The following is a 13,978-nucleotide window of genomic DNA, read 5'->3' as shown; positions in this document are numbered from 1 at the left end:
TAGCATGTCTCTCATGACAATAAAACTGCTAATATAACAAACACCATCTGCTCCCCATGGCAATGGCCTCCGAATGGTGTCACTGTAAAGGGCAGAAGCAGAATTGTTCTGACTCATCTGAATTCACCCCTCAGGCCCCTCCCTTGCCGAGGAGCACTGACCCTTCCGGTCTGTGTGTGTGGCAACAGGACAGAGACATCTGACTCACCACTAACCCCCACAGCATTTGTGCTCACTAACCTCTGAGTGTTTCACCCAATGCCTCCATATCTATCCTGCTGGAAACAGCAGCTTCTCCTAGGCTTGGGGGGAAAGGCAAACATTTCTGTCCAGTTTCCCTGGTTTTCATGCATATACGGGAATTGTTTGGCACAGAAGGAATGTGAGAAACACTGTCCTGTTTATTACAGAGTAACGCTCCATGAAAAGGAAAATCTGATGAGTGCAGAGAATCTGGGCATTGTCTTTGGACCAACTCTTATGAGAGCACCAGAGCTGGATGCGATGGCTGCGTTGAATGACATCCGTTATCAGAGACTTGTGGTGGAGATGCTTATAAAAAATGAAGACATTTTATTTTGAATATTTTGGGGGTTTTGTAATAAAAAAGGAAGCAACAGTGTTCTATGGATGAAGGAATATTTTAAAGTAATTTAATGGCTGTTGTCACTGAATTCCATATTTGCTAGAGCTTTCGATGTATTCAGGATAAAAATGAAGGAACTCTTTGTCGTTTCTATAGTGCCATTCAGCTGATGTTGAAAAAGGTTAACACATACTCTCCAGTACTAGTAATCCTGGGTGTTTATCATGTTAAAATAATAAACAAAAAGGATAAAGCTATTGCATGATTTGCTCCCTGTTCTCCCTGTTCTGGTGAGACTCATTCCATGAAGAAGACAACTGAACTGATGCAGCATCTTTGTTCTGGATAGTTTGTGATTGTAATTCAGCATGTTTCTCCGTGTAAACCTGTTGTGAATTTGCTTTTATGTTCTATGTAATTGGTTTCTGATACTAAAAAAGAAGGCCAACTTACATGAAACAGAGCCTCTGGCAGTTTACTGACATTTCATATCATTCTCTGCTACTTTTGGGGCTGATTTCTTCTTGGGTTTCTTTCCGTTTTTTTCATCATATAGGAATTCATTTTTAACAGAAACAAAATGTGTATTTTAAATGTTACTTTAAGAAATTCTCCATGATGTTTATGGTGGTTGCAGTGGAATCTGCAATGCTGAGCAGTGTTCCTTTATTATTATTGCTATTTCAATTGTAATTTTGTATTTTTATCTGGCATGCATTTATTAATTTATTAAATTTTGCTTTTAGAACTCTAATATTAAGCTATTTATTTTTACTTAACAGACATGTTTCAAAAATAATGTTTGTTCCATTTTTTACATTGGCACTTTAACCCCAAACAACTTCTTACTCAAAAGAAGTGTGCTAGTTTTACTGGTTTTATCAAGACCATTATGATCTAAATACTTCGGAGCCTGACACTTTGCTAAGGTCTCACAAATTACTTTTAGTTTGAAAATTTCTTTGTTGTCCAAGCTGTCCCTAATTTTTGAGCCATCTACTTCATATTGTATAGGTATATTGTTACAATTACCTATATGCACACAGTTGTATCTGCCCAGAGTAGAAGGAAACACCTCTGAATTTTGACTGCAAGTATATCACCAAGCTCCTGCTTTGCACTTAAGTTGTTCAGCACTGGTGCAGGTGCTTTGGCTGCCCTCCTGCAAGCACGTTTCTTTCATGTGAGAGGAAGATGACAAAAACTTGTGAACAATTTCTGTGTTCTCTTTGATGGAGCAATGCTTTAAAAAATCACTTGCCACCAGCCTTGCTGCAGCCCCTGTGATGGAGATGCTTCATCCATGGATAGTCTGTTCCCAGGAGTGCTTCCTAGGCTGGCAGAAACATCCTCCCCAGAGAAGGAGCTAAGCTTGGATGGGTACACATGGAGCTTCACACTGGGATGGTTTGCAGTCCTTACAAGTGTTAATTTATCAATTTCTACAATTTATGACAAAAAAAAATTATTTCCAGTGAGTTTGATGTGGTGGTGTTCTAGTTTGCTGTGCTGTAATCCTCCTACCTCTAAACAATCCCCTTCTGTTGGGGTTTCTGGCAGGGAAGATGGTGACATCACCTGTGACTGAACCGAGTCTCCACATCACCCACCTGGCTCTTGTTCATAATTGCCTTTTGCATGGGAAAGAACATCAGAGAGAATCAGTGGCAAATGGCACATTGATTCAATTGAAAACATTTGAGGAATGCTTTGAAGCCTAATTATTTTGATGAACAGTGGAAAAGTCTAATACCAAGGAAAGCAGAACCGTGTAGCACAAGACCGAGAGAGGGAGCTGGGATAAAGGGAGATGGAAAAGGTGTGAGAGTGAAATAGCACATCCCAGAGAAGTGGTGCAGCTGCCCTCAAGGAAGCAAGGACTGGCAAAAGTCCCAGCTTGAAGGGCTGAAGATAAAAGGGAGAAGGGAGAAAGTGAGTGTGGTACCTGCAGGGAAGAAAAAATAATCCTAGAAGTAGGGATTGCTTCAGTTTGGTTGTGTGCCCACCCCAAAGGAGAGCAGCCAGCTGAGGCAGATTGGAGGTTTTGCCCTTTTCCTCCTCTCAGGCAGCCAACACCATCCGGAGGAGGAGGAATGATCAATCCCCTGGCAATTGCAAGCAGCTGCACTCCCTGTGAGTAGAAAGGTGCCTCTCTGGATTGCCCACGTTTCTTTGCATGAGAGCAGAGGGGAGAAGGCAGCTCTCCTACAGCCCCCCTGGCAGTGGGGAATGACGAATCCCAGGAAGGAAGGGGTGAAGGTGGGGGTGCATGCTGGTAAGCCTGTGGGGAGCTTTGTGCTGGGGAGTGCTAGGGGCTGGTGGAGAGGCAGAGCAGGGGGAGGTTTGGGAAGAATCTAAAGTATTGTCCTTTTCTTCTGCCTTTTTTTTTTCCCCTTTTTTTTTCCTTTTTTTTTTAATCTTCTGTAGTACTAAAAGTGAGTTGCTGTTTCTGTACTTCCTGTATTAATTAGAACACACTATAACTTTTATTTATTCTAATGAACTGACACAGCTGGAAAACCGTGTCTCTGACCACAGTCTTGCCCTCCCAGCCCAAGAGCAACAGCCCATATGTTCCCCTGTCACATCTGCCTTGCACTCTCCAACAGCCACATGCACTCACCACTATCTACTTTCCAAGCCAACTTCTAAACACTGCATGTCCCCTGCTGCTTCCACAGCATGTGAGGCATTTCCTCACTCCTGAGTTGCCTGGTGGCCCTGTGGACTGTCCATCCCTCCCAGGGTACCTCATGGTGTGGCTGGCCCTTTGCAATGCTCTCAGCTCCTTGGTGTGGCAGCACTCCCACACCATCAGGTCTGTCACCAAGGAGACAAGATTTTTCTTTTTCCTAAATAATGCTGGCAAGGTTTCGCACACGCTCGTTTGATCCACTTGTTGCACTGTGGTATTTGCATTACTTGTCCCTGCCAGCTGAGGCTGCTGCAGCTGGCCGTTGCAAGAGCATCCTTTTCTTTGCTAGCTTTGCAGATGATGTGGGGCATGGCTGTGCCTCAGCAGCTCTGGAGGCACCCAGTGTCCTTTGGCAGCCCTGAGGAGCCAGAGGAGCACTCGGCTTAACTGAGCAAAAGACATCTGTTTTTCCCCATTGCTGCGCAAGCAAATCTGCACCAGGTAGTTAAGTCTCATTTCTGAAGGGTATGGCATCTAGTAAGTAGGAGTAATGAGGATAATTATATTTTCTTCTTGTGTGAAATATCCAGCTCTTCCATCTTGGGGCAGCAGCAGGTGGGTGCTGCTGGCAGTCATGGCTGCTTCTCTCACTTTGCAGATACTTTTGACTGCCTTTAGAAGCAGCAATGGTAGGTGAGAAGCTGGGTCAGCATTAGAGAAAAGACACCCAAAATAGTGAACTTAGGTTCACTCTCAGGATAGTCAACCTCTCCAACTGTATGAAGAACAAACAAGGTTTGTTAGCTACTACCAAGCACTGCTCCTCCTAGAGGCAGATGCTTCTTTTTTTTTTTCCCACCAGAATTCAACAAGTTATCACGATCATGGAAGTTTCTATAGGAAAGGAGGAAACGTAAATGGAGACCCTCTGCAGAGAGAAGAGCAGTCAGTTTGCTTACAAGCTAAAAAGAAAAAAAAAAAGCCAAGCAAACAAAAAACCCCCAAAACATCCTTCCCCTTGACCCCCAAAGAACTCCCTGGTGAGGAGTTACTGCAGCTGCTGGGTACGGGAGCCCAGAAGTCAGGCAGTGAAGTCCCTGCTGTAACAAGCACACTTCATTTTCCTCAAGTCTCACATTCTGATGAGATATGAAGGGCACTGCATGTCAGGTAATGATAAAACTTCAGAATATGTTTCAGGTAATGATAAAACTTTAGAATATGTGTAACTCCAAATAATATTCAAATACTTAAGTCTGACGGTACTTGCTAACCACTCTGCCCACATACTGTGGGACAGAACTGTTCCCTGCAGAGCACCTGTCTTGAAATCAAGTTTGCAGGTTGTGTGTCCTGTTGGGGACAGGAATGTGGGATGGAGGACCGCAGTAGTCAATGAAATACTTGCTTGGCTTTGGATCTCTGAAATCTGTATCCAGTCCCTATTGTTTTTAACCTCTTTAATTTCATTGTGATTTTTCATTAAGTGTGTAGGCAAAGTGTTTTAAACTTGGTTTTGTTACTAGGCTGATGAATCTCTGCTCTTTCCTGAGTGGTAACCACTAAAGCAGGTAGCACAAAAATAAATGTTGTCTTTGCACTGAATTTGGCACATCTTTTTGCTAACCAGGAAGATACTTTGCATGGGCATATAAGTAATTACATTATTTAAGTTACATTCAGATGTTTAATTAATCTCAGAAAACTGGTTGTTTTAGTATTTGTGTTAGTTAAATGACAATGCCATAAATAACTTGGATCTATAAATAGTAAAGGATTAAAAGGGTTGCCCAGCAAACCACATAAGGCCAGAGTGGCCTCTGCTCTGCTTCTGTGCCAGCAGAACCCCAGGTAAAGGGTAGGGGACATGTGCCTGAGAGCAGGGCACGAGAAACTGGGTGCAAGGCTTGCTCCTGCACCCCCAGCAAACCTCCCAGGGACCCCCCTCTACAGCACAGGGCTGGCTAGCACTGCCCGCTCTGCCTCCAACAGGATCCAAGGACCCTGGGCTGATGTGCCCAGAGGAGGAAATCTTACATACGCATCAAGTGATCCAACTCTTCTTCACTTCTTCAGTACAGCCTTCTGCCTCTGGTCACAAGCATTTCAGGCTGTATACTGTTCTCCAGAGCTCTTGCATAGACTGAACATTTCTTTACGCTGGTCTGGTTTGCTCTCTGTGTGACCTGGACCACATGATATTCTTCTTGATGCCACCTTTGGAATCTCAGTTTGGACAGCATGAGTCATGAACTTCTCTAATGTCTGTTGCTGGTCTCATGGTCAAAGTACTATTTTTTCTTATTTGTTCTCTCCCAAGAACAATGTCAATGAGCTGCTCTAGAAATGTGTTTAAGAACTTTTAGTTAGGTATCCATTCCTATTTCTCATGTAAGTATTTTGTCTCAAGGACATCTGTAGCTCCTTGTATTATTTAGGTCTTTATCACTACTCTGCTTCAGTGGATTGGAGCAAATGGTTCTTAGACCTCTGGGCCCCTTTGATTAATGTATTTCCTGCAGCAATTGGACAGATTTTTTTGAAAAATAAATTTAGAAGCCAACCAGGATTGATTTGCAACCAGTATGTTGCCTGTAATTCTTGTTTCTATCAAGCCTAGAATTTGAATGCTAAGCTTTTTCTCTTTGCCTCTTTTTTTTTCATGGCCTATTACTAACTGTGTCAGTAATGCAAATAGGATTGTCCAAACCATTAAAATTACTCATTTTGTAGGTTAATATTCATAAGGTGGTGTATCCTAAAGCTTACTTGAAGGATCACTCAATAAGCCCAGAAGAACTTAGCATGGCACAATGCTGTTGCTCACTGCTCCCCTCCAGCACCTACTCTGCTTTCAAAAAGAAATAGAGATTCCTTTAATTGCTTTCTGTTCTTTTATCCCTTTTCCTGTTGTCCATCATGATGCTGGACATGTATTGTTTGTAGCATGCAGTAGTTCTCACATGACGATATCCAGTAAACTACTGGAATTCAGGTACACTGTGATTGCTGCAAGGTGGGTGCAAAGTAGTGCCATACAAGATACCTCACAAAAAAAAGGTACGAAGCCCAGATGAGCAACTTTCTTAAGTAGGTAGAGGCTAATAATCAAATACATTGCATCCATCCCAAGCTGTTCCTGAAATAATTTGCAATGACACTTGCAAATCACTTCCTAGCAGAAAACCGTGAACTTCTCCTGAAAGTAGCTCTCCAACCTACACATAATCTTGTTTTTCTGAGAAAAGGCATCATTTCAAAATGTGTTACAATACAGTAGATACATTGGTTTCAAATCTTGTTCTAAAAAACCCAAAACCAGTAGTCCACATGCAGCAGTTCAGATGCTCGCTGTCCTTAATCATTTCAAATGTGATGCAACACTGAGTCTCTACAGCTCCTTCATGCCCTTGCATTGAATAAAGGGTTGTGGTCTGTCCATGGTTTACTTCAAAGCTCCATAATGTAAATCAGGAAGAGCTAGTCTGAAGTTGCAGCAAAGAAGTGACTTGGCATTGCCTGGTGGGGATATCGACAGTGAAGGAGGAGTTGGAGGTACTGCATGGAAAATGTGGGCTGCCTTGTTCTGTGGTCTGTGTCCATCCTTGGGCTGGAAATCTCTCCCAGTATTAGGAGAGATCTAACATTCTCCTCCTTTTGAGCTGGTGGGAGGAAAACCCCCACTAATGTTCCTTTTCCATCTGCAGCTCTGGTCCCAGGTTTAGCCTCACTCCTAAGCCATCACGTCAGCCTGCTAATGATGTTAACTGAGAACAGAAAACTTGTCTGCCAGTTCACTTACACCCCAGTCTCTTTCTGTTGTAAGTAACTTCAACAGTGAGCTTTGACTTAGCTAACCCCCCCCCCCCTAAAGCTTCCTTGTACTCCAGCCAAAGACTTTTTAGTACCATAAATTAAGAAGCAAATATGCTTTGGAAGGTGACAGTGACAAACTGGGTCCTTTGCTTCACCTAGCATTGCAGGCTGAGAGCTTCCCAAGAGACCATCTCTGCTGGAAGGCAGGGATCAGCAGCAGCTTGGGTGTACTGGCACCATTCCTTGCTGTCTTCCTTAGTGGTCTGAGAGCAGCCAGCACAGTGTCAGAGGGGCAGCCTGTCTGGCACCTGCAGGTATGTTAATTTTGTAATGGGATGGAAAACAGCTAATCTGTCTGCTGGTGAATGTTTGCAATGTACCTGGAAATTGTATCCTCTACATCATAAGGAGATTTAAATGGCCCAAATCTCCCACTTCGTTATTTGGTTCTTTCTAGTCTGCTTATCGTTAATTAAGGAGACACTAAGAAGAACCAAGGAGTGCAAACACTATCTTTTTTCCTCATTACACTGGCATGTGAGTATACTGTAGGCAGTTAGAGGAACAAGGCTTTTACTGCCGTCAAAACCTTCCTGGAGAGCCAGCTGTCAGTGTAGCATCCCTCCTGGTACCCACTCCAGTACAACACCAGTGACCTGCGAGTGCAGAAGGCACAGAAAGAGGAGAAAGGAAAGATACCACAAAGTTTTCAAAGTTAATTGCCTAGAGTAACCAGGAAAACTGCCCAAGTAAAATTATCACAGGGAGTTTTCTCTGCCTTGTTAGTGCAGGCGGTATGGCCCGGCTGGGTGCTCTGTAGAAGGACACCAGGACACAGAAGGCTGCCAGCACCACGAAGCCCCTGGCCACACTGCACTGCAGCACGCTGTAAGCTGCTGCTGTGTGCCAACACTGACTGTTTGCTCGAAAATAAAGAGCAAGCTCAAGGGCTGTGTGACAAATTGATGTGAATGTGGCCTTTGCATGCTGGGAGGAAGAACTTCACAATTAGGCTGATCTGAGTTAAATGTAGTTAAGAATTGTGAAGTTGGAACTCTGCTCTTTGTTTCAATGCCAGTTTCTCTTATGTGTCTGTTTCTTGTACTGCTTTTGCTCCTGTGCTGCTTGTGTGACACTTAGATTGTTCCTGTTGTGTGCTTACCAAGATATTCCCCTGACTGCTTTGAGTGTAGCGTTTTGAACTCCTGCCAAATACCAATATTGGTGAGCAGGGAAATCTGGAATTTGGCTTCATGTGCATTCCAGAATGCAAAGTTAGTGTGGGCTGTCAGGAGTGGAAATCTCCTCCCAACTTCTGCCCAGCCTTCAGTCCCACCCAGATGTGCCTCACTGCTGCAAGCCCACACCCCTCCTGCAGAACTCAGAGCCTCCATATGCTGCAAAAGTGTTTTTTTTAAGACTTTAGTTACCACTCTGAAGGTGTTTTCTTGAATTTAGAGTATGTTTTTGTTTTTCTGTTTTATCAGCTACAAACACAAGCTTCTAAGTTCCCCATTGTCCAACGCAGAAGAGGAACATGGCAAAGATCTTTCAGACAGCCAAGGAGGCAAAATAAACTTCATGTGAGAGGTGAGAGGTTTGCTCCAGGAGCCACCTAAATCAGTATTTTCCATTGATTACCAACAAAATGCTGTGCGTGGGCTGGCACAGATCCCAACATAAGCAATAACAGAGCGTATTTTGGCATGAGGTCAGTCCCAGGTAAAGCACACAGCAACAAACCCATGTGCACAGATCCGTCCCTGGGAGCTAATGAACAGCATGGGATAGAGGGCGGTATTTCCTGCTCTAAAATGCTGTGGTGGCTCAGGTGGTACAGTGAGGTAAATGTTGACTTTTTAAAGGCAACCACTACAGCTCTAGGTGAGAGGGATGTTCTGCAGAGATCTCTGTTTTCTGGGATCAGCGAGGGTTTAGGCAGGGGAAGCACTGTGTGCAAAGTGAGAGTGTGCTCCATCACTTGGCCTAGTTGCAGATTTAAAAATAAAATAAACTTGTTTCTACATGTTTATACAGCTAATACTAGCAATGAGAGAATCTGCACCTCAAAGCTAGATATCCAGGGCTCCTGTGGGGTTGTGGAGGCATTCTCAGGGTCACAAAAGTTGATCCTAGTTGCACTTCCTGCAGGTGTGATGTGGGATGGTTTAGCATGCCTGTCTCCCACAGCAGTGTGAGTACTCCACGGGAAGCAGATAACCTCCAGAGGGATGCTTATGCTCTCATCCAATGTCCAGGGCTATGTGGAGAACGTGCTGTGGGGTGCTCCATGTTCCAGGAGTTAATTACTTTTGTATTTGGGAGTGATGACACTGCAAAAAGGTTGTTGTCAGTTGTATCCTTATGGGCCAAGAATCAGAGAAGAGTTGTGTCAATTATTAGCTAAAATGTGATTTTTATTTTTTTCTTTTTTTTTCCACTGTGAACTGGATAAGAGGAGCAGCTAAAAAGTGCAGCAGCTTTTAAGCATTAGACCATACTTCCCACATTGCCAGTTCTTCTTTTCACTGGCTGTGTAGGGGAGTTTCCCCCAGAATGTCTTCAGGAAAAGTTTGAACAACAGAATACTGGCCACAACGCTCCCCTCATAGGAGCTGAGCAAGCAGCTTGCTTTTATGTAAAGCTAAGATTAAATGGTCTGCACTGCAATTACTCCAATGGAGAACCATCTGCATTTAAAAACAGATATGTATATTTAAACATGTAAATGTGAGCATCCAGAAATACACTTCAGGCTACATTTGCTGTCTGTGGTTCCACTCATGAAAGCGACTGTATGGAACAGGATAGAAGTATGATATACACGCATTTCCAGAAGTCAGGCAACATCAGTCTCTACTTTCTGCATTTGTAGGAACTCAACTATATACTTAGAAAAGCAAATCATCATTAGAATATGTACATAAAATATAATCTGATGAAATTACATCTGCAGAAAAAAAATTTCTGCCTTGTATCTACAGGCAAAGTTCAGAGCAAACTGCAAGAACAGCTTCACAGCTGCTGAACCTACTCTTGGCTTAACACTGGTTTGTCACAGTCATCCAAATATGTTTATACCTAGTGAAGCATGTGTGTGTTTTCTACCTCACTAACCAAGTCTGTGCAGACAGGTGCTGCTTAGACTGGGCATGGGTGGAATAATGATTTTGGTCACAGGGATGATGGGGTTCCTGTTACAACTACAGATTCAGTTCAGATCGAGCTGCTCTTTTCCTCTTTATTATCTGTAGGATAAATCTCTCACGTGGGATTTTTCTGTAGTAACACCTAGTAGCAGTGGACTGCACCAGGCTGAGTGCCTTTTCCAGCTGTTGATTTGTGCTGCAGGGGGAGGGCAGAGGTTTTAATAACTGTATAACAGGTGTCATATAATTGCATCCAAGTATAAGTGAGATTTTCCTGGACACACAAGCACAGTATCTGAGGAGCTCTGCAGCGCAGGAAAGCTTTCATGAGGGGATGGACCAGCAGAGGTGTTCTTTTGCTGTCCTTGCCACCCTGGCATGCTTCATGCAAGCTGTTGTGCTGATAGAGTGGCCTGTAGGAGCAAGGCAGAGCAAACCTTGTGTCTAAAGGACTTGTCCTCTTTTGCTGTCTGCTTTGGCTCTCCAGCATGACTGACCTAGGTCCCAGAGGTAAGCCCTAGTCCTCAGATATAGAAGCCCTAGAAACAACCTCATCAGGGATGATACCTGGAGAGGAATTTACTACTGCTTTATTCAACAGCAGGGCTGGTTTCCTGGAGCTTCTTTACCAGAAAGGCAATACAAAGCTGTAACCTTCTTACTGAATCCTCTGACACCTGGTGCTGGTCATCTCAGTCAATTGTACCTGCAGCTGTTGCTGGTCTCCCTTCTCACTGCTGCACACGACTTGCTCCATCTGGATAAATGAGTGTCTGTTGCCAGTGTCAGTTTTATCTGAGCAGCTTGACTGTGAGGACTGAAGCCCCTTTAAAGGGAAGCAAGTGTTTCTCCTCACCTGCAATAGGCTAACACTTGCACCACTGTTCTGTGTATTTTGTAGTCATGGCTTCTCTATTTGACTGTGGACCTTTTCCTTGCTTTTCCCTTTCTTTCCATACTATGGAGTAATTTTCAGAAGTATCCTTGTGTTTAGATAAAAGTGCACCGTATCTATGCTATGTTGTGTGTGTTCTGTAACTGCAGAAGTTATGATCCTAACTTCTGAGTGAGTTTTTGGTATGTTATGGCCTAGGTAATAGAAAACAAAGAAAAAATATGCTGAAAAAAATTCTTACAAACATCCATGGGATAAAATGTATTTGCAGGGTGGCTGAGGCATCTCTCAATATGGAAAACTGCAAATTTGAATTTCTTGATTTGTGGACTTAAATCCTATCTTCCAATATATACTGATGTTTATAACAACACTTAGCATGTTCTTGTGGGCCCTGGAATAAACAGGGGAATTCTAGTCCGTTAGCATCTCAAGACTGTCGTAATTCCTTCTTGAAAATATTGACTCCCTCTGCTCTGCTCTTGCAAGGAGCTGTTTGCGATCGCTCCCTCGCAGATGCCCGTCGTGTACCCACTGCATCTTTTTTAGCCATCTGTTGCCATCTGGTGGCAACAGAGCTGAGCTGCCAGACTCCTGCGAGGTGGCTTCCAGGGGGAAATGTGTGCCATGCTGTCTATAACGAGGGGCAATCTGGTAACAAACACATGGCAAATTTGCAAATTACTTGTCTAGCCATCTGCCTTCTCTTATCCAATGCTGCCATAATCTACTGGCACCAGCAACACCATTTTTCCAATGGCATTGGAAATCCTGTGACCAAAAAAACAAAACAACAAACAAACAAAAAAACAACACCTTACACTGTTATTATTTTTTTCAGCTTTTTGTGCTCCTATTTTTCCCCAGTGCAATATCTACCTTTTATCCTTTTTATTTTTGCTTCCCCTATGCAAGCTTTGCAGTCTTTGCAGCCACTGGAGCCTCCTGCTCTTTTTTGTTGGATTGTTATATTTAGGCACACGATTCTGTGACAGCGATTTTGGTGAAAATCTTGTATTCTTCACTCTGTCAAAAGCATTAGGTATTCTGCTCACTCGTAATGTGGCTGTATGATATCACTCTGCCAAAATAACTTACCTGCTATAGTATTTGTTCATGGCTGGCTTCTTTCAGGCTGGAGTGGCCAAAAGCCTTCTCAGCACTTGTTGCTGGTACAAGAATGAAAGCCCTAAATTTGTTTAGCAGTGAGTTCTACTTCTGTCCAGTTGATATGGATAAGACCTGGTCTGCCAGGTTAGCATAGTGGGAAGTGGGTTTGTCTGAGGCCTGGGGGGTGCCTCAAAAACCGACCCAGAAAGCTTGGAGTTGAGACAGGTATGAAAAGGGAATTTCTGTGTAGGTATCAAGTCTTTGTCAAAAAATATCGATGCTCTGAAGGTTAAAAAAAAAACAAAGAAACAAAACAAAAAAACCCAAACAAACAAACAAAAAACCCCACCTTCATAAGAGTGGATCAAGTTCAGTCATTCAGGATAGCTTGTCTCTCGTCTGTGCTTTTTCACCTTGGTCATGACTGGTGACGTTCCCCCGTCAACAATAAGCAGTGTTCACTTTTCTGTCCATATTTAACTGCAGGAGCTCAAGTTGCCTTGATTTTCTGGTGGAGGGAAATAGTCCTGTGTCTCTGCCAGCAATGGCCTCTTCCACTGTGAGCTCTGGCTTCCAGCCCATGAGGGGTAGCTGCTTTCAGGTTGAGAAGCTGTTCACAGGTCAGCCCAGCTGCAAGAGAATTAACCCATGCAAAGGCTGCAGACTTTCTGGGGCTCCTACAGATTCTGCATCCTGCCCATTCCAAGGAAACAGAACTTTTTTTGAGGGGAGGAGGGAACAGAAACTTATGCTACCCCAGATCCATAATTTGCCAGAGACCATGGTAAAGCTCTTCTCCATCTGTTTTGGAGCAAACCTGCCAGCCCTGCCTTGCATGGGCAGGAATGCTTTGAGAGACCCTGAGAGGATCCGGAGGGCCAGCGTCAGCATTCCTGCAATGCTTCCATGCAATTGTATCTCTGCTAGGCATGGCAGCTGCCTGGCCTGGGATAAAGGTTGGAAGCAGCCAACTGCGTGTTTGAAATAAGATAGCTGCTACAATGGGAGCTCTGGCTGAGGCACAGGCCAGAGAAAAGGCCAGAGTTATGTAGATGCAGAGGTTTTACTGGAGGATAATTATAAATGCAGAGGGTGAATGTTGAGTTAATGGAGGAGAGAGGGTGAGGGGGAGAAATAATTAAAATAATAATAATAATAAAGGCATCTGGCATGAAACACCAAACCAGCTGGCAGACAGCACAAAGGATATCCAGAAGAAACAGAAGGTACTCTGGTGTCACCCAGACACAAAACTAAGAAAAGTTTTTGTGGGGATTGTTTTCTGGAAGAGGAAATTCAGATCAGTGTGTGAGAATGATTGTAGCAGGTCACCTAGTGTGATGTCCTGTCTCCAGGCAGCAGGAAAGTGCAAGAAGAGCTTAAGCATTAGGTGTTATTTTCCCAAGACGCTACCCCAGTCTCCTGGGACTTGTGACTCTGGGACTTGTATGACAAACTTGGGTGGGAGGAGGGGGCAGTGAGGTGTCTAAGTTTCCCCTGATACCCTCTACTCTTTTTGCGCTGGGACAGTGGGTCAATCCAAGTCTGCATTTTCCAGACCATTTGGGATTTTACAAACCCTACCGAAGGTCTTTCTCTCTCTGGCTTCTCTTCCAGACTGAAGGTTCATACTATCTATCAGTTCCAAGTGCGGAAGAGAGTTTGTACCATGGATGTTGTCACTTTCTCCTGCAACTTTTCCAAGTCTCCTTTTGAAACCAGAGGACCAGAACTGCAAAGAGTACTCAGGGCACTGTGGATTTATAGCAGCATCTCTCTTGTTTGCT

The 13,978-nt window shown here is 43.8% G+C and overlaps 1 protein-coding gene across 1 annotated transcript in view; it reads left to right on the top strand.

Moving 5' to 3' along the window:
• The window catches only part of CHN1 (chimerin 1), a 97,092-nt gene extending 95,752 nt beyond the window's left edge, over positions 1–1,340 (top strand). The window contains exon 13 of the mRNA XM_051623179.1: positions 411–1,340. Coding sequence (XP_051479139.1) covers positions 411–582 — 172 coding nt within the window. The 3' untranslated portion in view covers positions 583–1,340. The remainder of the gene's footprint in view (positions 1–410) is intronic.
• The last annotated feature ends 12,638 nt before the right edge of the window (positions 1,341–13,978 follow it).

The sequence above is a fragment of the Apus apus genome, chromosome 6 (assembly GCF_020740795.1).
Source record: "Apus apus isolate bApuApu2 chromosome 6, bApuApu2.pri.cur, whole genome shotgun sequence".
Classification (NCBI taxonomy): Eukaryota; Metazoa; Chordata; class Aves; order Apodiformes; family Apodidae; genus Apus; species Apus apus.
This window is presented reverse-complemented; position numbering and strand designations above follow the sequence as displayed.